The sequence below is a fragment of the Haliotis rufescens genome, unplaced genomic scaffold (genome assembly GCF_023055435.1).
Source record: "Haliotis rufescens isolate VD_foot unplaced genomic scaffold, xgHalRufe1.0.p SCAF_1, whole genome shotgun sequence".
Taxonomy (NCBI): Eukaryota; Metazoa; Mollusca; class Gastropoda; order Lepetellida; family Haliotidae; genus Haliotis; species Haliotis rufescens.
Genome location: NW_025963779.1, coordinates 43,145,450 through 43,172,240, shown reverse-complemented (window position 1 = coordinate 43,172,240; position 26,791 = coordinate 43,145,450). Strand labels below are relative to the sequence as shown.

General features: G+C 37.9%; 1 protein-coding gene and 1 long non-coding RNA gene across 2 annotated transcripts in view; one reads left to right on the top strand and one right to left on the bottom strand.

Annotated features, from left to right (window-relative positions):
* Window positions 1-26,791, bottom strand: part of LOC124115354 (40S ribosomal protein S8-like) — a 57,693-nt gene that overhangs the window by 16,919 nt on the left and 13,983 nt on the right. The window contains exons 3-5 of the mRNA XM_046476302.2: window positions 21,741-21,840; window positions 18,982-19,157; window positions 463-592 (exon numbers count right to left, since the gene is read on the bottom strand). Coding sequence (XP_046332258.1) covers window positions 463-592; window positions 18,982-19,157; window positions 21,741-21,840 — 406 coding nt within the window. The remainder of the gene's footprint in view (window positions 1-462; window positions 593-18,981; window positions 19,158-21,740; window positions 21,841-26,791) is intronic.
* Window positions 1,063-2,232, top strand: LOC125380766. The gene is made up of 3 exons (XR_007221422.1): window positions 1,063-1,548; window positions 1,889-1,949; window positions 2,194-2,232. It is a non-coding gene; the product is annotated as an uncharacterized LOC125380766 (long non-coding RNA).

Here is a 26,791-nt window from a genome sequence, read left to right as displayed (position 1 = left end):
TGTGCGCACTTGTGATGTGCTTCATTCCAGGTCGCTTTATACACGGAGTATAGGATTTTAAGTCGATTTTGAAGGTATGTACTATAGATGGGATCGCTTTATACACAGCGATTTACGGTATGTCTCAATACTCACCAGTGGCGTGAAATATGTTGATTTCTTTTGGGACTACCTTTCACATTTACTTTAAGTTACTTCTACGATATATAGCGATAATTGATCGATAAATAGTAAGCATTTAGCAATCTCTTTATTCTATATCGATAGCCCTTGCTGTCACCATTTCTGATCATTCCATCTTGTTTTTAAAAAAAAACTAACAAGACTTTTTTTGGTGACATTGCAACTAGAATGAACCCCGTTGTACAATGCAACGATAGATAAGTGTCCATAATGGGTTGTTGAGAAAAAAATATATTTGTCAAAGTTCTGAGCTATTCGAAAAAATGTAGCTTAGCATACCCAGCACTCTGCCTGTAGCAAACTCTTCTTCGAGAGCAGATTCCACCTTGGCAGTCTTCTTCCTGGCCTTGTACTTCTTCATTGTTTTCTTGGAACGAACCTTATTCAGGACTTGCTCTTCCTCCTCTGTCTGGAACGAACAAAATACCAATGCTTAGAATGAAAGAAGCAACACCCAACATTTCAGTCAGCTAGCTTAATAAGAAATCTAATTGCACTTTGGCCCTCATGACACATTTAAACATGTGTTAAACACATGCATAATAAAGTTAACCTTTGAAAGTCAAATACTTGAAGCACACTTTCTCAGGAAGTTGTTTGGACTTTTGGTTGACATCTTTTGACATCACTTTTGGGTTTGGGAAACTACATGCCTTATGCATAACATCTTTAACCCTTTCGCCCCGACTGCCCGATTTATCGGGCAGCATAAACCGTGTCCCAGTACCCGGCTGCCCGAAAAATCGGGCGGCTATTGTCCAAGCCCCACACGGCTGCCCGATAAATCGGGCGGCGCGACCGTGTTTACAAAATCGCTCTTTCAACTTCCTTTCTCGTGTGTAATCTCGTTCTAAATATGGAAATGAGATCTACACGTGATTGACACGTCATTCGATGGAATTTCCCAGTCTTTTTGGCGCGAAAATCGTGAATGTCACCTGTTTTCGCGACAGGTATTTTTCTCGCTTGAATCGTAAATCTAGCGTAATGGCGGCCAACTACGATTTGGATAGCGATCAGATGACTAACAACTACTCTATCGGGAATAATAATGTGTTTGATTTGAATAATTTACGTGAAGGGGAGAGGGAATTTCGTGAAGATTTTGACGGTTTCGACGAGGTGTCCCCCCCCCCCCGCGCCAACTTTCAAGAATGGGAGTGGCAGAGGGACCACAACGGTGGAGACATGAGGGATTTTGAAGAGGCGACCGGACTCAAGAATATATATTGACACGGTGAGTGAAATATCGTGCTATTGATTTTTTCCAACTGTTTTACAATGATTCTGTGTTTGAACAGATTATCAGTGCGACGAATGAGAATGCAGCCTACAGGTGAACGAGCGATCACAACAACAACAAAGGTGAATGGCATGACGTATCTCTTTCTTTTTTTTAAAATTTAAGTTTCTGATCGCAATCCGAATTGTAGTTTGCCGGTTTGTCGTATGTCCTTATATTTCGCTCAATTTGAATAAAATTTATTTCCATATTCATGTTTGTTTTCTTGTTTTTTACATCTTAATTTAAATTTTAGTAACTGTAATGATTATTTATTTATTAATTGATGTAATAATGTACTGATTTAATTTATTATGCAATTGTAAATAACAGTGTATTGTAAATATGTTATCACAACTTGTATATTTGCAGAACTTGAATTTACGATCTTTCCGTCCTTTTACAATTTTTCCCTCCTTTCAGATCAATCTGTGATATCTTCTCTGTGATGTCATTCTTATAGGAGCTGTGGTTCAATGTTCAGGTAATGTGATAAATTACTATTTAAAAACTTTAAAACTTAATTTTTGTTTCAAATCCTGAAAAAGAACAAAATAAATAAAATATTTGTGTTTTTACCTGTGTTAACGAGTTAACCTGCGTTAACAAGTTTACCTGTGTTAACGAGTTTACCTAAGAGGCTGTAAGTGTATCATAAGTAATATGTGACATCAGTATAGAAAACAAAGTCAGTACCAAGAGTTGTAAACTTGTTTATTTGTTTACAGATGTGCATGAAGAGAATTTACCTGTAACACCTGGGATTACCTGTGCCGTCCAAGATGACAAGACCACTGTGTTATGTTTACCTTGTATCTGTGATTTATTTTTGTGATTTGTAATACAATTTGAGCCAAAATTCATTGTCTGTTTTCATTTTTTCAGTGTTTTCAAGTTTTATTTCACTTGTAAACACCTGTAATTAGAAAATAACAAAGGTTAGAGACAATAACAACAAAGAATATTAAAGTATACTTAATCCTCTTTACAATGGTATATGATAAATGTATATTAAAAGCAAGTTTCGCGTAGAAAAAGTGCATCAAAAATGATAGTGTGATTTTCCAATAATACTGCCAGGGAGGCCAGTGTACAGGCCTTGTCAGTGTCAGGGACTGCAGGGTCTCAAGGGACATAACTCTGGGGCAGCCAGTGATGAAAGAGTTAATACCAAAGACCCACAGAATAATATTTCCACCTTGATAAGCAGTAAACAGTTTAAAATGTAAAAAAAATAGAGGTTGGTGGGCAGGATTACTCCTTATTTAACAGAGAGACAGTATACTTTGAATTAACAATGATAACTATTGTTTGACAATTCCTGCGAATACACCCCTATTACATCATTGCCAGAATATACCAAAGGTTCTGGTGGGTTCTGACATCTAGATAACCCTTGGATAGTTAACAGTTGTTGTGGGTACCTAGTCAATCTAAAGCCCTTTAAACTGGAGATGGACCAAAATTAGGTAAACATCACAACCAAATCACTTTAGGGACAAATTCAAAAGATCCATGTCTGATTAACTTTGGGGTCAGGTGCAAGATCTCCAACAAAACCAACTTAACAGAATTCTCAATCTTTTAGATAGAAAATAAACTGAGCAAAGAGTCTGATACTATTTTTACCACAAAATCATTATCACTGTCAGGGCAAGTTGAGTGAAAGAGCAGTTAACTTGACTGCAGGGTAATAAACAAGAGTATCGCTCACCTGGATATTTACACAATCATGACAAAATATACATTTGCATTGTACATGTATATAATACTGCAAATATTTTGTAATTTTGACTGTCAGCATTTAAAAGGGGTGAATGGCAAATCTGACAGCATGAACGTGTACTTCTCTAGATACAAATGTAGCATAAAGATCTGAACCGTTCCATGTTATGATCCAGGATCCAAGTTTCCAGAGGCAAAGCTGGACCCCAGGGCTTCATAACACAGAAATGTATGCAATTATCTGTTTATTATAGGGTGGGGATATCGGTTTGCATGTCACAGTTCAGACAGATGAACAGAAGGGCCAGTCCTGGTAGCATATGTGCATTCCTCTCATACTCTGCAATTATACATATAGTTATACCGTGGGGATCTTATATTTGTCCAAGTTATAAATTCCTTATGGTCCCTCTATTTGTAAAATTGTGAATTCCCATCACCTGAGAATACTTCCAACCAAAGATGGTTGATATCCATCTTTTAGTTCCAGAGAAGAAGTCATTTAAAGCGTAATAGCCAAATTACTCCTATTTTCATTTAATTCATATTTCTGCGATGCACACGCTGATAAGTTTCACTATTATAAGTGTATCCCATGCAATACATCTGTGGATATCGTCGATCAGCACGATCACCCTCTACAACAGATGCACGAAAATGGTTTGACAAAACATGTTTCAAAATAACATTCCTGCGTTGCTGTATATGATAGGATATATATAAGCAATAAAATGCGACATACATATTTTTGGTGTTAGTTCCACATTATATTTGGGACAGTTTTCCTTTCATAATACATTCATAGATTCTACCATGATTTTAGAACAATTTCACGAAGCATTTCTAAATTTATTCCAAAAATATGAGTGAGTGAGCGAGTGAGTATGGTTTAACGCCGCTTTTAGCAATATCACGGTGGGGGACACCAGAAATGGGCTTCACACATTGTACCCATGTCGGGAATTGAACCCGGGTCTTCTGCGTGACGAGCGAACGCTTTAACCACTAGGCTACCCGACCGCCCCTCCAAAAATATGAAGACCGCCATGATTGAGTATTGATTATAGATTTGTAATTGTTTAATTATTTACAGCTGTTTACAGGTTTTAAAATTTTATGTTATATTTTTTATATTTAGTAGGTTTTGTTCCCCACAATGATTGTGTGTATGGAGACTAAATATTGATCAATGCATCAGCACAGTGTTACTGATCAAACTTCAATTATTATCTTTAGTTTAAAGATAATTTATTCTACAATTATCAGTGTTGGCTGAAGACCGCGTTTTTGCGTCTTGGACGCACAAAAATAAGTTTGAACGCACCTGCGTAACATGTGTGGGTCTCGTGGACGCAGTGACTGGGGCTATATTAATTTCATATCGAATTGACACTGTTATCGTAAATCAAAGATGTACGTCTTTGCGTAAAGGTATTTGTGGCCAAACAAGACAGCGAAGCATGTTGATTAACACTTCCGTTTGCTAAACCAAACCAGTTTCATTATTCTCTCCCTTTTTATGACAAATACCCAAACCGGTTTCTTGACCTATATCTATTGTCGGTTTTGCATGTATTAATTTTCGGTATGGTCCGTAGCTTTGCTTCCTTGTGTCAAACTAAAAATAGCCAGGTAAATCAAGGGTATACTTCAGAACGTGGTAACATTGACCCGCGAAATCGAGCGACCGTGTAGGATGATACGCTATATTATCGCGGTAGTTAATTTATAATGGATCGTAGTGGGGCACGCTTACAAACTTATTAAATATGTGATTCACAAAATGTTTGTTGTTCATTGGATTGATTGATGCTGATTTTCTTTACCGAGTTCGGTTAACAAGGTACCTGTCATTGGTGAATCTTACCGCAGTAAGTAAGGCTGTGTGGATTATATGGTATATCACTTCCTGTTTTGAATTTTTCATACGACCGAGGTTTGGTCAAGGGACTTCGTTTGAACAAATGGGTTCTTTTTCTAATCAATTTTGAATGGAGGAAGGGGTAATTCCACTTCAAAAACATCCTAGGAACTGTCATAAAAAAAGTTAACGTGTGTACAAGTAGCCGTGACATACCGCAACGAGTCCTGTATTCGATCATGCGATGAAATATATCGTGCTTAGATTTGCATAAGTAAACAGTCGACAGGTTGTGTGGATTACGAGATTTATCAATACCGCGATACTGTATATGATAAAGAATGAATGCGAACACTTGAATGTACAATGATGTAAGCATTGATTTTATTTAGCGGACTCTGAATATTTAGTTATTCTACAACAGACTTATCAAGCTGATAATAATTCAATATCTTGTGAGTCATGTTAAGAATTGCAAAACACATTTTGCCAGGACCGTTATTGGTGTAACTGACATGTTTAAACATTTATAGCACCTGAAACATGTTGACTAGATTTATCAAGGAAATGCTGGATCCTGGACATACTCTTACTAAAAAAACGTTCGATATGCCAATTATATTTTATGACTCATTGATCATTGTCACAGTTACAACATGAACTCAATACTCAGTACAGTAGCATCAGAACAGCCATTGAACTTAACTGAATCCATAACTTCAAATCATTGGTAGATCTCGGTAAAAACATTCACAAATGTCTGTCACAATGACCCCTCACCAATGGCTGACCCGTGTACTGCCTTTTCATATACGAAGTTAGATATTAACATGGATAATTTGTGTTATAATATTCATTAATATCAAATGTCCCTTTTAAGAAATTGTTTGTCCCTTAATGTAAACCTCTTGGTTATGAGAGCAAGATGTGCCCTGATGTGAACCTTTCTCTCACTTTGCCTGTTTGTTGATATTTTGCAGTTGCGAAAAGATTTCTTATTTTTCACAACCACTGTGTTCTGTTGTTAATGTTATGTTATAATGCTATAAATTGGACCCCTCCATTTTTGTTTTGGACCCCTAATTTTATGATGAAGGGGTCCAAGTGACCCCAAGAAAATTTAAGCCAGAGCAGACACTGAATTATTATCTTTCACTCTGAGCATCAATTATGTGAATAAGTAACTATTTGATTTCATTAAATTTTAGTATTCCATGAATAATGAATAAATTAATCAGATCCTTAACATATACATATTAAACTCATATGGACATTCATCTTGTGTATTAAGTGGTTTGTTTCCAAACAAAACAATTCTAAAATATATTTGTAATAAGAATATGATACATTACTTACTTGTAACAGTACATGATATTTTTGTTTATTTAATCACAAGAACCATGGTTGCACATAAGCTGGTAAGTTAGCCATATGTTTCTAAGAAAATGCTATCTCAGTCTTCTGGTTGGAGTGAAAAGAAATGTGCCTGTATACATGTTTACCCTTGCCAGATGTATTTTTTTCTGGTCAGCCACGCCCCATGACTTTAGTTCACCTTATGTGGTCTATTTTGCATATACAGGTACTGCTGCAAACCTGTTACTCCTTTGTATGCAATCACAGTATCACAACTTCCTTAGCTGTGTGTGTAAAAGTATCCCTGTCATCATGAAACAAGAATTATAAAAGACATATTTACAATTCAAAGAATATCTGTCTTTCCTTCAACACTCTTTGTCTAAGTGCCAGAAATTGTCAATCATAAAAATAAATTTTAAAAAAAGATTTTCATAAGGACTTTTTTTACCGTGTATAAGCCGAATTTTGGGTACAAAATCACATATAGGATCCTATATATATTTGCATTACCTCCATACAGTCATCGTGTACCAAAATTTTAATCGGTTCAGAGGACGGGAGGTTCTCAGAAAATTTTCAACATCTTTAATATTCTAAATTGATCTTTTTGTAATGTTAGACCAATAACAATATTACGTTGTTATTATTATGGCATATCAATACATTATATCGCTCTCCGTTGCGTTTCGTTTTCAGAAAAAAAATTTAAATTAAAATCATAGAGCGTGAAATCCATTACGGTTTCAGATTTAGACTGACACATTTGATGGCGACAATCACAAAGAAATATGAAACAAATAGGAGTGAAGACTGCTCTCCCCATCAATAAATAGTAAATAGTTGACGAAAAATAGTAAATTATGTATTTTCTTTTGAATTTGAATCTATTTCGGAATTTCTTTATGATAGCTTACCAACTTTTGCATATTTTGCTTCTATGTGTCACATGCGGTAGGTGCTTCCGGTTTCAGAAATGATAGCTAAAATTGCAAGTATTTTTATTATTTCTCGTAAACTGCACTATTTTGCTATTGAATGGTTTACCTAGAATGCATATCAGTTCAGATTTTGCCTATCATTCAATAATTTGTCATTTTTTGCAATGTTTGTTGACTTTGTTCAACTCAACAAATCGGCAGTTAAGCCACGCCCAAACGTGTCACTGACGTTTGTCGGCTTGTCAATGTGTCCGAAAGTTTATCAAACAAAATCATTTGCAAACTCTTTAAAAAAAGATTTTTTGTACAAAGATTTATACATGAGTGTTAATAATTCTAGAAAATTAAGTTGGATGTAACAAAATGATTGTAATAGTCTAACGGGGTAACTATGAATGTGGAGTTGTTTGTTTACTGCCGTTGCCATGATCATACAAGTTCCATCCAATCGATGATGTTACGATTTTCAGATTGTTTTTGTTTACAATTAGTTACACCGAAATTTGCATATTTTTAGAAATTAAGGAACATGAGTATTTTCATTTCGTCAGCAAATAAACAAATTTGATCGAATAGGAAAAATGATGAAATTTTAAAGAAAATATCGGACTGCATAACGCTCAATGTGATATGCCAAAAGTCAAGAATGGTCGTTTCTGGTAGTTGTGTGCCGAGAAATTTGGCTGAAACTTTTTTAACTCGCGATATTTTCTTTTTGAGGTAAATAAACAACTGAAAGTTTTAAAATTGAACAAGCTGAGCATTTATGCATGTCATATGTAATTTAAATGTTATGCAAAGCCTTCTTGGTAAATAGAGTTTTATTTTGGGGTGTCGTGATGCTATTGGCCTGTCGAATGGGTTCGACATCAGATGCACAGGAAGCGACACACCTGTCGAATGGGTTTGAGGTTAGAGGTTTGCGTGCATATATATATCTATATCTCGGACACACTTCGACAACGGGTCCACATCGAACATGTCAAAGAGCAAAATTAAGACATTTCAACTTCAAATATAATTTTCGGAGGACTACTGTTTTAAAAAACACGATTTTCCGCGAATCCAAGATTTCACATCCCTAATTATTTACGCATGGAACAAATTGACCAGTCACCGCAGGAACTTCCCGCGCTAGATCTACATGTATTTCGACTGCGAAAATGTTATGTTGACATTTAATAGTCAAATTGCCTCAAATATGACTTTAAATGAGTCAATTTATGGCATTAATGATATGTGTATCCATTCTCTTGCTATTTAAGTTCGTTTCAAGGCGCCAATAGCGGTAATCTGACTGTGGTTGCTGTAAACAACATTCAGTTGTGCAATCTACCGATCACTTCTCGTATGATTTTGCTGAAATTATCATAATTCTTGAATGAAATTTTTAATAAAATTAAAATATATTGCAAACTTAAGTCCAGATAAACAATGAACACCTTTTTATAACCAGGTATTCAGGTCAATAAAACTATGAAATTTGATATTAAACACCACTAGACATGATGATTAACTATTTAAAATGTATTTCCTGCTCTCCAAGGCATTTTTTTTTTATATGCAGAGATAAAGGTGTGTATTTTTTTCGTAAACTTAGCCAGAAATAGCAATCAGCTGTGCACATGTTTCCTCCCAATCTACCGGTGATTCAGTTGAAAAGTACCCAATGATAAGAATTTTGATTGCAATGGTCGGAAGAAATTGTATCTGAAATTATGATATTATCAGGAATAATAAATTCCAATATCATGTTATTTTAGATGCAGCTTCCACTATATATACTTGAAATTATAAGAACCATAAGCATTGCACTTTGGTACAGGTGGTATGCAATAGAGGTGGTATGATTAATCGATCCCCGAATACATCAATCTTTTTCAATTTCCGATTCTTGAGTCAATTCATAATCCTTACATAGCGATTCAGTAAAACGATTCATGCTTATCAAGTTTAACATGCTTACAATATTTCTATGTTAACGATGTTAGTATTTTACCATTTACGTGTTCCATTACATTTTTGATTGGTAGATTAAAAGATTATTCACTATTTCCCGCATATATATATCTATATCTCGGACACACTTCAACTACAGGTCAACATAGAACATGTCAGAGCAAAATTAAGACGTTTCAACTTCCAATATAGTATACAAAGTAATAAATCAAATCAACAAATATATATCTAAAACTTGTCAAACTTACAGCTAAGTTATTATTTCCATCTTTTCGTGCGATCGCGTGTAATGTCAATCAAATGACATCTCTGGTTTCGTCGCAGTTTTCATTCCCCATTAAGTAAACAACAAGTCAAAAATATCGTGTCGGACATTTTAATTAGACTAAAGACAAACACAAACCTTGCAGGAAACTCGCAATCTATATTAAAAACATGGAACTTCGTGGATGTATCGTTCTAGGATAGGAGCTGTGACAAAGGTTTTTCAGGCATATTGGAAACATCGTATCCGAGCCTAGAAATCAAGGCGACGAAAGCCGAGATGTCATTTGATTTACATTATACGTGATCGCACGAAAAGATTGAAATAATAACTTAGCTGTAATTTCGACAACTTATAGATATATTTTGGTTGATGTTATTTATTACTTTGTATACTAGATTTAAAGATTTGCTTGAAACGTCTTTGTTTTGCTCTTTGACATGTTTGATGTGGACCGTTGTCGAAGTGTGTGTCCGAGAATTTTATTTTCAATAACATCGCGGGAAATAGTGAATCATTTAATCTTTTGAAAAAATATGATAAATTGAAATGGAATACGTATTTCAGACATTGTGAAATGTGATTGATTTAATAAATGAATGATATGACAGGTAGGTTCATAAAATTATATAGATCTACCCTTTATTTTGACGTGACTACGACATGGCTGGTCTACCGGCATATGGTGTTGAAAGAGTATATTGGCTCTTCAAGCAAACTTTCTTGAAACCTATTTTTCTTTTGACAAAGTTTCGGGGATGCCATTTGGACTTTAGTCCTTGACATTGACAAAATACTGTTAACAAGGTCTGCGATTGGCTTACGTTTCTATTTCCGTTTTGTAAACCAATCAGCGATGCCATTACGGACACGACATGGAAGAGAAACGTCATCGGATACCTCTTAGTTTCCCGCATTCCCGCCGAAATCTGACTTGCACCGGAACCCAGCGAATATTGAATACACATTATCACATGGGTTTTGGGAGTGAGAGAAACACGAAACAAAACAACAATAAGTTATGCGTGAAGTGAACTTTTTTCAAAATAAAAAACGCGTAAGGGGTCTTTTGAAGGTTGTTTTTTTTGCGCCCTATTTTTTTTCAGTGCATATTTTTGTATATGGGACGCCGTAAACGCAAACACTGCTTCTATATATTAAACGAAAGTGAATAATTGACCACTTTCTGTTATAAAGTGGATAATAAAAGTTTATTCTAATATTAGCAAAAGCAATCTCCTGACTGGAGCTCTTAGGACGTCTTCGTCCCACAATGAATAAATGTCAACTAAAAAATGTTACTCCGTTCAACGTAGTGGTCTGTCACATCAGCTAGGCATGCACAAGATTTACCAAAAAATGAACATGCGCGACGGGTGTGTTTGGGCGATCACTTCCATATTAATTGAGTGTATTTGGACGAGCTATACCAAACCCAACCAAGAACAATTGTTTCCTTCTGTTCAATATGCAAGATTATTGCACTTATATAGCGACGTGCATGCACGTGTGTTTGTGTGTGGCTGCTTGTACTAGACCAGACTGATGCCGATTTATAGTGCTAGCCCACTGAGATACCATGCCACAGTTTAACATGAACACCCCAGCTAGACACAGTATTTTGACTCCGAGCCGACCAGCCCTTGCTTTAACCCCTTAACTCTTTCAACACCAGTCAACCAGAAGTGTTTACTGCTGGGACACCGAGTTCCCAGAGACTCTTGTGTGATAGATGAAGCCAACATTTATCAAAGAAAATATCTGCTTGTAAAATATATTTGCTACTACATGTTATACACCATTTGAAAGGTCTGATCCTATGGTTTATAAATATGAAAGTTATGTTTTTCACATTATTTAAAATAATGCATTTACAACTTGTTGTAAATAAAAAATGTAAGCTAACACTTTGTTAACATCCAGATTAAAGGGGCACTGATCTAACGCATTTCCCCGGGACTGGTTGTTGCCTTTGTTATTGTTTTTTCCCAGTGAGTACCCGGATGTATAGCAGAAATCTAGACTAGTTCGCGACCTCTGCTGCGCCATTCGTAAGCGCATTAGTCACTTTTATCGGTAGTAATAAGGGCGTATGGTCACATTGATCAACAAATTGAAAAACAGTTTTCGAGATAATAAGGAAATGTAGGTATCTTTGTGGGTAGCATCGGTAATGGTGACAAAGTTTTGATAAGTCATTTGCTTGGTAATTTTGCGATTTTCGTTTACACTATTTTGACTTGCAACACAAAGTAAATATTTCACCTGAGCATTGCTGTTTTTATAGTGTATATATTTTTTTACTGTCAAATGTGTAACAAATTTATTAAACGTCTAAATATTCAGTTATTTTACAAAGTGACTGAAAAACATTTCCATCTGTATTATTATGACAACGAATTCCAAACATTTTGATGTGTAATGTCATCACCAAGAGACTGAAAATGTTACGTTGAAAAGTACATTTCTATGTTGTTTGGCTTCTAATCCTACATAATAATCTGTTGTGATGTTTGTGGGCCCTTTTGATCGTCTTAATCAACCTGGGCAGATTTTTTAGTCAAAATGAGAGAATCACATTTTACAAATTGACGGTAATATATACACGCTTACAAAGGAAAAGACCTGTGAAAATAACGTCTATCGCGCATTGAAGAATGTCCCAACCAAGACGTAGAGAAACAAGAACGAATCCGTTCAAATGAAGGAAAACAAAATGCAAATTTCATAATTACAACCTACCAAATTTATGTGTATAAAATTTAGGCAGCTTCCTTGTTCGAGGAATGTATCCGTGAATATCCACACAAAGCAACAATATCCCACTTGTCTGTAGCTGTACAAAGAAACTTATTCGATGTCACGTGTCTCAGTAACAATCAAAAATGATATTTTAAAAGATATATATCGTTTCGGGATATTATAACCCGTGTTCGTTTCTCAACTGATCACTTGGATTGTTTCAGGTGTTTTACATAGGTGTCAAGTCTCAATGGACGGCTGAGAAAGCGCACGTGACAACTAACGTCCACGGTTCCTAAAAAATCCATTGAGTGATAGATAACAATGATCAATCAATCAACGTATTATCAGTTAACCCTTTGAACAAAGTATGTTGTTTTTACATCAGCACTTCACGCCATGAAATGAGTGTATTTCCTTTGTTTTAGTAAACCTAGACATGTAAACACTCACTCTAGACATATTCACTGTGCAAGATAACAGTGATTAATCAATCAACGTATTTTCTCTTAATCCTTTGATGACTAGGAACGATCCGTTGATTTACAAAAAAAAGTAAATCAACTGATCATTCATCTCTTGCTGGCCTACCACGTGCATATTACATAACACACATTTCAACTCACTTCAAACCTGGATTTAGATTGAATAATTACCCCAGACACAATAAATGCCAAATGGGAACTTTTGTCAGGTAATCTAAGTGGTGCTACCACTAATTGTACCTGTAATAAATTCATTAACTGAGCACCAAGTGAATGACGACAAATACACAAGTGTAGGGGTTATACGAGAAAACGTGGATGACAACAAGGGAGTAGTAATCGTATTATCGACGCAAGCCGAAATCCGAAAATGCTTTCCTTGCATGGATACTTTTTTTAGTATTAAACTATAACCATCTGGGGTATTTCCAAATGACGACATCCGATGAGCTCCGCTGTTCTTTTTGTCTGTTTGTTTAGGCTGAAGAAATTAATTAACATGCGCCCTTTGTCGAAATCTTTATAGATCACAGTTAACCAATCAGTGTTTATGCAAAAATGCGTAAAACAAATATTGCCTCCAGCCTCCAAGTTTATTTAGCTGTCCTTGCAGACGGTAGCCCAGTCTCTGGTCACGTTCAGTTGCGTTGCGTATCATCCGGGTACTCACGGGGGGAAAAAACAATAACAAAGGCAACAACCGGGGAATTGCGTTAGATCAGTGCCACTTTAAGGACCAAGGAAGCGAAAACTTGACGATTTTCGGCAAATATAAGATTTCATAAAATCCACTTACCTATTTCTGTTTTATTTTCATTGTTTACGTAATTGGAAAATCATTTTAAAAAGAATTATAAATAGTTTCTGTCATCACCCATTTCCCGATAACAGCGGCTGACCGCTCAGTAACATGAAGAAATACCGCCGTTTTCGAGGCTTCGTATGAATAACACGTTAGTCTAAGAATGGCATATGACACATCGCTAGAAAGCTTATTCCTTCATCTACACGCTTGTAACATCGCCTGTTTTTTTTTCGTAATTATAACAAGCGATTTTAGGCACATGGCCTAATGCAGCCAATCAAATTACAGCTGTGATACCAAGCTCGTGTGTGATAAATTTCAGAAGTTGGCGAAAGATTTTTGTTAAATCATGTTATTCTGAACGTTTTAAGCAGGAAATCACAATATATATTAAAAATATAAAACTTTGTGAATGTATCGTGCTAGGTTACGAGCTGTGACAAAGATTTTTCATGCATATATTTTTGCATTAAACATCGTGTCCGAGGCGAGAATTCAAGGCGACGAAAGCCGAGATGTCATTTGACTTACATTACACGCGATCGCACGAAAAAATGGAAATAATAACTTAGATGTAAGTTTGATTACTTTTAGATACATTTTTGTTGATTTTATTTATTACTTTGTATAATATACAAATCTTTAATTAGAACGTCTTTATTTTGCTCTTTGACATGTTCGATGTGGACCCTTTGTCGAAATTTGTGTCCGAGAATTTTATTTTCAATAACATCGCGGGAAATAGTGAATAATTTTTTAATTTACTGATAAAAAATGATTAATTGAAATGGAATACGCATTTCAGACATTGTGAAATGTGATAGATTTAATAAATGAATGATATCACAGGTAGGTCCATAAAAATATATATTATTTTTATGTGACGACTTGGCCGGTTAACCGGCCAACGGTGTCTGGGGACTCGATGCTTCTTGGCCTGATAACCGGCCTACGGTGTTGAAAGAGTTAATGCCGAGCGCCAGACAGGGTAACAACAAGTACCATCTTTTAACGTCTTTTGGTATGACGCAGCTGGGGATCGAACCCCGGACCTTCCACTCTCCAGGCGGACGCTCTACCATTAGACCACGGAGGCGGTCCTCAATATGCATGAACAATCTTTGTCACAGTTCGATCGTGATTTCCTGCTTAATGTTCAGAATAGCACAATTTAACAAAAATCTTTCGTCAAAGTCTGAAATAAGCTGAATAGATGTAATTTGATTGGCTACCTTAGGTTACGTGCTCAAATTTGAACAATCACAAACCTTGTTGCAGATTTCGTCAAGAAAGCATCATTAGAAACCAATTTTTATCCAATGATATATTTTTATTTATTACTACGAAAAGACTCCAGACGATGTTGTGAGTGTGTAGAAGAAAGAATAAGCTTTCTAGCGAAGTGTCATATGCCAGTCTTCAACGAACGTGTTATTCATACGAAGCCTCGAAAACGGGGTTATTTCTTCATGTTACTGAGCGGACAGCCGCTGTTGTCGGGAAATGGGTGATGACAGATACTATTCATAATTCTTTTTAAAATGCTTTTCCAATTACGTAAACATTGAAAACAAGAAAGAAGTGAGCAAAGCTCACATACCCCCGTTATCCCCGCTGGTCAACACCAAATAGTAAATATTTTGTTAATTTATGAAATATTACATATTTCTAACTGATTTTAACTTCAACGTTTTAAAAACTAAGATTGAGTTCCAGTGACAGTTGACCCCCCCCCAAATCTCCCATGTTACCAGTGTTCACTACGAGGAAGTAGATCATCATGAACAACTTTGAATAGGTGAATTATCAAAAGGACCAAAAATTGTTGATATAAAAACACATAAAAAATTGAACAATATCATATAAGAAAATCAATAAATTAATAATTTCCATCTAGCCTTTACAGATATGGTAAAGAATTCATAAATTCAGCAAAAACAGCAAAAGAGAAAACTTTCAGAATCTTATAAAAGAAAAAAACAACAATCATAGTGGTTAATGTAGCAAGTTTGCTGAAGCTAGGATATATAATATTGTAAACATGGATCGTACAAAAACTCTACCCAAAATTTATGTTTCACCATGATTCCATGGAAATGAAAACGGCAAAATAAAAAAATTCAGAATCTTCAAACTAGCAAAAGACACAAGTACTCATTGTGGTAAATGTGTGTAGCAAGTTTGGTGAAGCTAGGGTGCATGGTTAAAAAGATATGGGCCGTACAAAACACCCACACTTAAAGTTTAAGTTTCTAATGTTTCCATGGAAACGGCAAAAATTAAAAAGTTCAGAATCTTCAAACTAGCAAAAGGCACAAGTACTCATTGTGGTAAATGTGTGAAGCTAGGGTGCATGGTTAAAAAGTTATGGGCCGTACAAAAGCTCGGACGGAAGGACGGACGGAACGCTATATACCCCCGAATTACTTCGTAAACGAGGGTATAATAAAAAAGAAATAGGTAAGTGGATTTTCGCTTCCTTGGCCCTAAATGTGAACGTTATGAATGTGTTAGCTTACATGTTTTTATTTAATTAATTTATCAACTTAATTCATTTGTAAATGCATTATTTAAATAATGTGATAAACATAACTCATATTTATAAACAATAGAATCAGACCTTTCAAATTGTGTATAACATATAGTAGCAAAGATGTTTTACAAGCAGATATTTTCTTTGATAAATGTTGGCTTCATCTGTCACACAAGAGTCTCTGGGATCTCGTGTTACAGCAGTAACGCTTCTGGTTGTCTGGTGTTGAAAGAGTTAGTAGTACCTGAAGTCATGTCATGAGTGCCGTTCCACCTTAGCAATACCTGAAGTGTTATGGGTGTAAAAGAGGACTTTCAGCTTGCTGGTTGGTCGCACAAATTTGTTAGTTTTGAATGAGTGTTTTAGGCATTTAGTTGTCTGTTAATATTCACTTGTATTATGCTGAAACTTAACACCAAATAAACAGTAAACAAAGGGAGTGTTTTTTTATATTATATACGTTCAACATGATTCTGTAAGACAAAAGATGCACCATTTTTTTAATTTAATTTAATAAATACTTAAAAGTTTGAAAAAACTTATTATAAAACAAGTGATTCAAATCATGAATCGATCGAATGGAATTGAATCGGACATATAAAATCGATAATCAAATTGAATCGCATTGTATGTGAATCAGCCCACCTCTAGTATGCAAGATGTTTTTATGTATGGCACAATTTGACCAGTCACCGTAGGGACTTCCTGCGCTACATGTATTTTGATTGTGAAAAAGTTAAGACATTTAATAGTCAAACTGCCTCAAATATGACTTTTAGCGAGTCATGGTACGGCATTTATATGTGTATCCATTCTCTTGCAACTAACATTTGTTTCAAGGTGTCAATAGCGGTAATCTGACCCTGGTTGCTGTAAATAACGGTGAGTTGTGCAATCTACCGATTGCTTCACACACAATTTTGCCGAAATTAATGTAAACAATATTGAAAGAAATTTTGAATAAAATTGATAAAATTACTAAGACAAGTCAAGAATGATCACATCACATATGATTTCACCGAAAATTATTCTAAACATTATTATAATTATTGAATGAAATTTTGAATATAATTAATAAAATATATTGTAAACATTTGTCCAGATAAACAATGAAAAAAAATATGTTATAACCAGGCATTATAATAGTAGGATTAAATTGCGTACTTCAGTTCGGATTTGTTGACTGGTATTTCCGGTGTTACATGATCGCAGTGAGAGAAGAACCATTGTGTCATTGGAAAACTTAAGTTTTTTAAAAATGTAAGTAAATTTTGGGAGCCATGCTTTACCACCCGCTATAACTAAGTTAGCGCTATTAGTGAAGGGCGCAATATGATGCTGAAAGCTCTGATCGCAAACAGGACAATATGTGTACTGTAACATTCTCTCGATTTGCACTCACTTTTATGAGAGCATTTCATTGGTCATTAAAATCGATACCCAAAGTTGAATAATCCTTGCTATTTACTTTGTAATCAGGAAATTATGACACGTGTGACGCCTTGCTAAGCATTTTATCGGTCAAAAAGTCAGACAACTTAAACAAACCATTGGTCAAATTGAAATTTCAGTCTATGACCATCTGAAACCCCGTTTTCATGATTTATGTGCAATGCACAATCTCATTAAAATCAGATTTTAGTTTTCGCTACCGCTAACCAAAGATCTGAGGACATCCCATTACGGGTCACGTCAGAAGGACCTTTCACGAACATTGACCGACCAAAGAAATGGCTGACAAGAAATCGACATTTGCCAATCAGAAGGCAGCTATCTCGAGCTTTAAGGCACTAGTTTCAAACTGGCGACTACGCTTCGAAACATATTTTGACGTATTCTCGATTCAAAATATTATAACTGACCAAAACAACATTCTGGAATGGCTTATAGATGGCCTAGATTGTATGGAAATAATCATAAAACCCGTACCTGTCATTCGGAATACCCCGTGTTAAATATCTCGAGGTTGCATGATTAGAAAACACATTCCGACTGTCACTTTCAGGATCTGGTAAGCGACGCTCTGATTGGTTGGATGAAAGATCATGCTGACGTGACCTACTGATCTTTGTTTAGCGGTAGCGAGAACTAACAATCGGTTGGCAGCGTGGATTGAACATTCTTATGATCTTGAACATGCATTCTGGTGAAAAAACACCTTCCTGTTGCAAATATACAGTCCAGAAATAAGAGAAAAACACTGATCAAAAGGTATCTTTCTATTATCATTAAATAATTTACACAAGAACATGAGGGTCAGTCCAAAAAATAAGGACGACTGTATTTTTTAGTCAGCAAGTCTTGTGACCGGCTTGCAAAAAGCCACCGGAAACTCTGGGTAAGCATCGTTAGTTGTTTATTTATCTAAAAGACACCATTGCTCGTTGATATCTTTAGAAGAATAACTTTAGGTTATCTTATAAAAATATAAAACAAATTGTATTTAATATTTTTTAGAAATCACATTAGGCTGAAAATCTCATAAATTCTGGCTCAAAGTGCATTTTCTCCCATATGGCGAATATTCCATATCTGTTTTATATGTAGGAATTTTGACAACTGGAACCATTTGAACCAGATCTCTTCACTGAAAAAAACAAGCAATGTCTCCTTTAAGCCATCTTCCCAAGGCAAGAGAGAGTTAACTGACTTAAAAAGTCCAGTATAGTCAGTTAACTCACCTGTCTTTGGAAGATGCCTTTCAGCTTTCTTGTTCTAGCCCCTTCAGGGAAGATGATGATTACATATGAAGACATCGATGCTGGACATTGGATAGGAGGGCTAGGTATGTCATAAGCCAACCAAACATTCAGTCAAAATGGTCCAAAAATGTTTGTCACATACCAGTTTTACTGTCTTCTTCCTGCCAAGAGGTGTGGCATAGTGGGCCTCATACCACTGCCTGAATGGGGTGGAGTCAATCTGTAAGATACAGCTCTTTACAAGCGTCTTGGTTCTTACAAGCTCATTGTTGCTGGCATTGTACACCACATCAATGATACGGGTCTTTCTTGTGATACCTGCAATAAATATTGATCTTCTGTAAACATACCTTGAAAGCAGCTGCCATCTTAATTTTCCTTGTATACAATACCATCAGAATCCATGTGTATTAACATGATCAGTGGACACAGGAACAGATATTTGAAGATTGAACAGGGGGCAATTTCTGATCAAAATGTCAAAATGCTATTTACACCTTAGATTGTAAATCTTTTTCTAAAAGCACTCCTGGCAAAGCAATTCCTGTGAGCAAGATACAATCTTACAAGTTAATGTCTCAACCCAGCCTGACATCTGAGGAAGAACATTATTTTATACAAGTTCTTAGTTTGCTGAACAGACATAAAAAAGTTATCAGTGTAAATAATTCTAAGAATACTATTTCTATTACAACACTGCTGTAAATCCTGTATTTTGTTTTGCCAACACACAACTATTTAACATGTTCAGTTTTTTAACTGAAGTACTCTCCACGGTCAACTATCCATTAGGAGTTGTACAGACAAAAGAGTCCTGCTGCCCAATGCTCTTGCGCACACACAATGCCAAGAAACACCAAATTAGATTTAGGTTGTTGGAGATGTGGGCGACAATAATACTCATGTAACACAGGTACTATTCTTAGAATTATTAAGTTGGTTACGCACTTACAGTTATTGATAACTATTGTTTGATAATTCCTCTATTATATCACTGTCAGAACATACCAGTGTAACAGGGTGATTTCCTACAGCCAAATCATTATGCTGAAGTCTGATCTATATCCCTCTAAGGTGCTATGATGAAACTTATTATCCAGCCAGAGAATGATGGGTGTAGCAGCAACATTATCTTCTTCACCACTGACGGAACTGATCTGTTGTCGTTAAATGGCGTACAAAGGGGTTCACCGGTTCCGATGCAGTCTTGGACAAGCCAGAAGCCGGATTTTTATTGATCCAGTATTTTTTTTCAGAAGATGTTTACAAACGATTGTGTCGTCACCAATGACAGTCAAGTAGGTCATGTCATATACTCAATTTCAGTCAGGTGTGCAACATAAAAACCTAAATTCTTACAAATTTAACTTCAATGAATAAATCTAAAACTACACAAAACAAACTTTGTGTAAAGTAACAAAATGTAAAGAAACAAGAAATCTGTTTGCAATTGTTTGACAAATCAATAACACTGGGTTTTTCTTAAAAACCAGTAGCAAGGATACTGTAAGTGATCAAGATGTCAAGATTGATAGGTCACACATGGGGCCTAAAATGGAAATTACATACCAAAATGTCTTGCACTGAAGTCAAATCTCAACATAAAAAAATCACTCTAGTAACATGTAAAACATGTCTTTGTATCAATGTAGCAAGTCTTCTGATGAAGTCATCTGGGATGCATTGCCATTTCCCTGTCCAGACGTATGCCTTTTGCTATCTGTTGAATGGTGGCTGCTGTCTCAATTGAATCTGGCCGTCAAGGTGTACCCCAAACATGCTCATTAGGTGACATATCTGGAAAGTGTGCAGGCCATGGCCAGACGTTGAGGACGTTTTTCTGGTTGCAAAAGTCCTGACAGACATGCACTGTGGGATCTGGCATCATCTGTTTTAGGAATGGTTCTCAGCACATCATCCCTTTAATTTAAAGCCCCTCCCTGACTATAAATAGCCTGCTAAGTGACGGTGTTTCAGTTTCGAACAATGACTGGCAATGTAAGCACCTAGTGTCGAAAACAGTTCTTTGAAAACTGTACGAAAAGAAGACCGTCAAAAGTCGTATGAACTTGAATGACAAACCTTGGATACCAGAAATAGCTCCATATCTAGATGTAAGTCAATAAATTTTCTGTAGTTTTATCATAAATAATCGTATCAGTCATGTTTGAGCGTCTGCCTCAATCACAGTGGGCGGAGCTTATTTACGGTTGTCCCATGGACATCTGATGCGTTGTCTACCAGTTCGAGGTCGTTCAGAAGTCTGACTTGTCTGTGAACCATTCGAGGTACCAACTATACCTCTACAACAGCCAAAAGGCGCTTGCAACATGGGTGCACCCTGGTGGATGATTCCAATTGCTCATTCACATTGCTCTACGTACAATTCTACTGTAGTTTTGGTTTATTTTTATAGATAAAGTGCATGTGCAAAGTTGTAGTTATCAAAACATAAGATTTTTTCCAGTTTGGGATGTGCATAACAGCCACGAGTTTCGGTCAATTATGCATGTGGTTGTTTGGTCGATCGTTTATGCATGTGGTTGTGTTTGGTCGATTGTTCATTCATATGGTTGAGTTCAAACATTTACTTATGTGTTTGGATCCACTAAGTAATGTTTCCATGTGTAAAGTTTCTCATTGACTTCAGTATTAAATGTCATGTATTTTACAATATTTTAACTACATTAACAAAACCTATTGTGTTCACATATCTATTTTCCTGGACCTAGTGTAAGATTCAAGGTTTTTATTAACTTTAATCTGTTCCACATTGTTGATTTTACCAAATGTCCTGACTTTTGCTTTCATTCAGATGGGAGAAGTCAAAAGACTAATGGATGGACAGACAACACATATCAGCTCACTTGGAACTTGAATAATGAAAAAAGAATGACTTACTCTCTGAACCCCAGGAGAAGTTTCCCTGGTCTAGTCTAAGTCCCCGGAACTTGATGCTGCCTCCTCGGGTTCTCACAGTGTGAATTCTCTTGGATCCTAACTGAAGAGGAATCATAGGTTCACACTTTCTGCTGAGCAAAGCAGATACACAACTTTACTAAACGATATAACCTTTTATCATCCAAAACTGGCTCCCACAGGAGATATCGCTTGGGTGAGATCATGCGATATCTACACTGTAGATATCGCTGCAATGAAATTGCATCACAATGCTTTGCAGACCATTATGACGTCATTGGTTACCATGACGTCACAATCAAATGACATCACTAATGGCTCTGCTACTGAAGCTGTTAGCAGTACTTTTTACATTTAAGACACTGTTTATTACTGTCTACAAACTGACAAAGTTGGAAGAATGATGTTGGATGATAAATAAAATCTCACCCTCGTGTCTTTTGATATCAAATATATCAACACTCGTTGATAAAAGTGGCAAAAATCCTCGGCAAGCCTCGGAGTTTTCCAACTTTTATCAACTCGTGTTGATATATTTGATATCAAAAGACACTCGGGTGAGATTCTCTATATGTGCTGAATGGTTTCAAAGGCAAACATATTGTGAACATAACATGAACTAGCAACAAACACATTTGTCAATTGACAAAGTCTGTTTGCCTGTTGTATAACACCACATTAAGCAATATTCCAGCTATATGACGGCAATCTGTAAAAAATCAAGTCTGGACCAGACAATATAGTGATTGACATCACAAGCATCGTCCACGCAAATTGGAACACCTTGAATAACATGCAAGGATATGATTTATGGTCAAGTACCTGTGCAGTTTTCGACACATGATGTTGAGGATTAAAACTTCAGGTCATAGCACATAACTACCAGAGCCCAACAATTCCTCATACTAGTTATAGTGATAATATGTGACAAGAAAAACATGTGACAAAGCACTGAGCAGTGATCACAAGCGTGATAGCCTCTTCATCATTGTCACTCTTAAATTCTATTCATCAAAAAACTTATCTCTCACAAACATCACCTAAACATTGCAAGTTAAGGCTGAAAAAAAGTAAAAGAATTGGTTCTCAGGCAATGGCTTTTGAAAATATCGGGCAAGCGGGAGACTTTTTTTTTGGTTGCGTCACAAACCTAGTAAAATCCTCAATATTTTTTATATTTGTATACTTATCCTACATTACTCCTTAATGCATATTACTGCTTGTTCTTGACAGAGAAAAGAGCTGTGTGAAGGTCTTTGCTTGAAGAAGTTGTTTTCCAACTAGCTGAGAGGCCAATCCTATCACGCAGCTCCCACTTGACCAAAGGAAGTGACGTCACAGATCCTCACATTACTCTGGAGTCCAGACATCGGAAGGCATCGTGGGGAGGTAGATCTGTGATGGGTGGGTCCCTTTAGACGCAGTAATGCAGGATAAGTATACAAATATAAAAAAAAATATCTAGGATTTTACTTGATTTTTTACTTATACTGCATTACTCCTTAATGTATCTTTATCGGACGGAACCAGAGGCGGGCATACCTTCAGATGTGGACTTTCATCTGTTATTTCCAGACTCTGTTCCCTAGCCAATCCTTGGCTGTGTGGTCGGTGTCAGGTGACCACTCCATGTATGGGAAAGTCCGTTTCCGTCAGCCCGTCTTCGGCTATATGGTCGGGCTGGATGACCATTACATGGAAGGGAAGAGTCAGGTATGCGTTGTGTCCTGGTACTGAGCAGCCTGACAATAACGCTCGGTTAGGTCGAGACTGGAGTACCAAGCCGTATGCAAGTGGAGCATGAACCTTCTAACTCCAGGGCTTGCGCCAGGGAAGGCGAAAGGCCGGTTGTAGACTTGGAGGCGAGGTCAGTGGCGTGTAGTTGGACACTACTAACGGACCAAATTGTGCGTGCCTAGCACATCCTCCAATGCGACATCTCGCATATGGTGACTGGCGACGAATATGTTTCGATCGCCAGATCTCCATGATGGCCAGTAGAGCTCAGTTGCTGTGTAGCGCCATGGTGGAGGCGATCGCCCAGGTCTTATGCGGGTTGTTGGAGCCTGGGGGTCCAATCCCGCAGCCTCGTAGGCCTGGAAAATGAAGCCTCGTAGGCCTGGAAAATGAAGGCTCGTAGCCAGAGGGGGCTCGTAGCCAGAGGGCGTTCGTGTTGTGGCTACCTTCCGCTTGTGAGGCCGTAGCTCTATACCAGCATGAAGAAGCATCGTCTTTGTCTGTGGCGTTCCTTGGATCGTCTGATGTAGCAATGGAGCACTCTAACCGGATATAGACGGAGCTCTAGTTCATCATCCGCGCCCAAAATCGATGAAAGTGGGGGGATAGGTACGATCTAACGGGCTGGCCTTGGAGCTGATTCTTTGCAATGAAGTCCCAGCACAGGCCCAGATGCACGGCTCCGTGTGCTCCCTGCTCAAAGCGGACCCGTGTGACGTCTAGGGCAAACGCCAGTAGTAAGACCATCTTTTTCGTCAGATTGTAGAATGACGACGTTTCGAGTGGCTCAAAGGGCGCGTCTCTCAGCGAGGTGTGAATGACATTCAAGCCCCAAACTAGTGTACGAGATTTCGCCTTTTGGTCTTCCAGCCTGAATGAGCGGAGCAGAGCCTGTAGATCCAGGATTTACGTCATGCGTCTATCTTCTGGAACTGCCAGGATGGAGTTGAGTGCCACAAGGTAGGTGATGGTACTGCCCTTGAGCTTACGCTTGTGATGCAGATGGAGCATGAACTCGGCCAGGAATTGAGGTGATGCAGATGTGGGGTCTTGTTGCTTGCCCCTGCAAAAGCTCTCGAAGGATTGCCACTAGTCATGGTGGTTGGGCGATGTGCCATTGTGATGGCCCAAGCCGCTCTGGCCAAGTAGCCTTTGGCGTTCAGTGCTCTCTGTAAATGGATCAGACGTGAAGACATAGCTTGTCTGGTCCTGGGTGTGGCTGTCTGCTGTGATGGTGGTTCAGCAGATTTGGCCACCTGGAAGTGGCAATGGGTTGGCGTCGGACAGCTCTCTGCGGTCGACGAACCAAGCCCTCACTTGAGACCAAAGTCAGATCGGGGTTCTGTGTCCATCTGCTCTTCTGGACAACTTTGGGAAGGAGTACAGGTGGCGAAAAAGCGTTCGCTTTTAACCCCTTTTACCTATACTTCTACTCCCCAGGGACGCTAAAAGCGTCGACTGCCCAAGCCAGTGGATCCGGGACCTGAGAAATGTAGGTCGGGATCTGGTAGTTCTGGCTGGTGGCGAATAGGTCCATGTTGGGGAAACAAGAGCGAAAACAATTGGAATGTATGTTGAAGGAGCTAGCTCGAATGAGTTGTTCCTTGGTTCCATAGGCACCATACGACGGTTATGTTGTCCGTCGAGATGGAGAGCTGGGCGTGTCCAAGGGCGTGATTCCAGTGAGCGACGGCCAAGATAAGCGCCTCCAGTTCGAGCTTGTGGATATGCCACAGCCTCGAGGCGACCTGTCCCTCCATGAGTGCGCAACATCACTGCAGGTGCGCATCTACAAATAATTGCAGAAAGGTCGTAGGCCCTGTCAAGGAGACACTGCCTAAGACATTCAATTCCACCACCCATCACCGGAGAAGCTGCTTGAGATGATCCAGGAGGACGATGGATACTGAGGGGTCCTGGCGCCTGAAGCATGAAGCCAGGAACATCTGAACTGGGCGCAGTTGGAGCGAGGTAGCGTTTGTTGAAAGCAGTGAGGTTGTGGATCATCCTGTGTTTGTCCGAGTCCTTCTTGGGGACCAGGAAGACGGGAGATTAGAAGCCAGGTGTTATGGCTGTGGCATGTATAACCTCTATCGCTATCTTGTCCAGCAGCGCCAAGATGTACTGGCTTAGTACTGGCTTGGTAGCTGCTCTTGAGTAGGGGGGTATGTGGATATGGGCGACGACGTGAGCAACGGGTTGTCTGTAAGCGCCAGCTTGTACCCATGTCGGATGATGTTGATGACATATGGGTCCCCCAGGATCTCACAATTTTGCCAGGAACGACTGGAGCGTCGACAACTTGGACGGCTCAGGTTGGAAGTCCCTGCCATGCTTGTCTGGCTATTCACTTGAAGTCCCTGTGGTTGGCGTTACCTCACTTGGAGTGGCCGCGGCAGGACTGGTATGCGCCCGATGCCTTGCCTTTTCCTCTGCCTCTGCCCCAAGAGGTTGAAGTGGTGCTGCGCCACTGGGGCTGGAGGGTGTTGCGTCACGGTTGGTATGAGCCAGACTGAGACTCCTCAGCAAAGGCTGGCTTTGACACCCTAGCCAGGGCCTCTGTCTCGTCGGGATTGAGTCATTGATGTACAGCAAAAGGCTTCTGGTTGAGTGGTTGCAGTGTTACGCATAAGCGATCATGCAAGCCAGTCTGTACAGGGTTTCAGATGGCCGTCGGTCACCGGTCATAGACCAATAAAATTTCTATTTGACCGATGGTTTGTTTAAGTTGTTGGACTTTTGACCGATAGAAATGCTAAGCAAGCCGTCACACGTGTCATAATTTCATGATTAAATAGTAGGGATTATTCCACTCAGGGTATCGATTTTAATGCCCGATGAAATGCTCTCATAAAGTTTAGTGCCAATCGAGAGAATGTACAGTACACATATTGTCCTGTTTTCGATCCGAGTTTCAGCATCATATACAGTGAGTGTTCTCTCGCTATTGCGCCCGTCAATAATAGCGCTTACTCGGTTATAGCGGGCGGTAAAGCATGGTCCCAAAATTTACTTATGTTTATAATAAACTCAAGTTTTCCAATGACACGATGTTTTCCCCCCATCTCAAAAAAAACATAATCAACTGATCACCGCGATCACGTAACACCGGAAATACCAGTCAACAAATCCGAACTGAAGTACGCAATTTAATCCTATTATTATAATATCTGGTTATAAAAAGGTGTTCATTGTTTATCTGGACAAATGTTTGCAATATATCTTAAAGATTTTATTAAAAGATTTATTCAATAATTATAATAATTTTGGAGAAATCGTATGCGAAGTGATAGGTA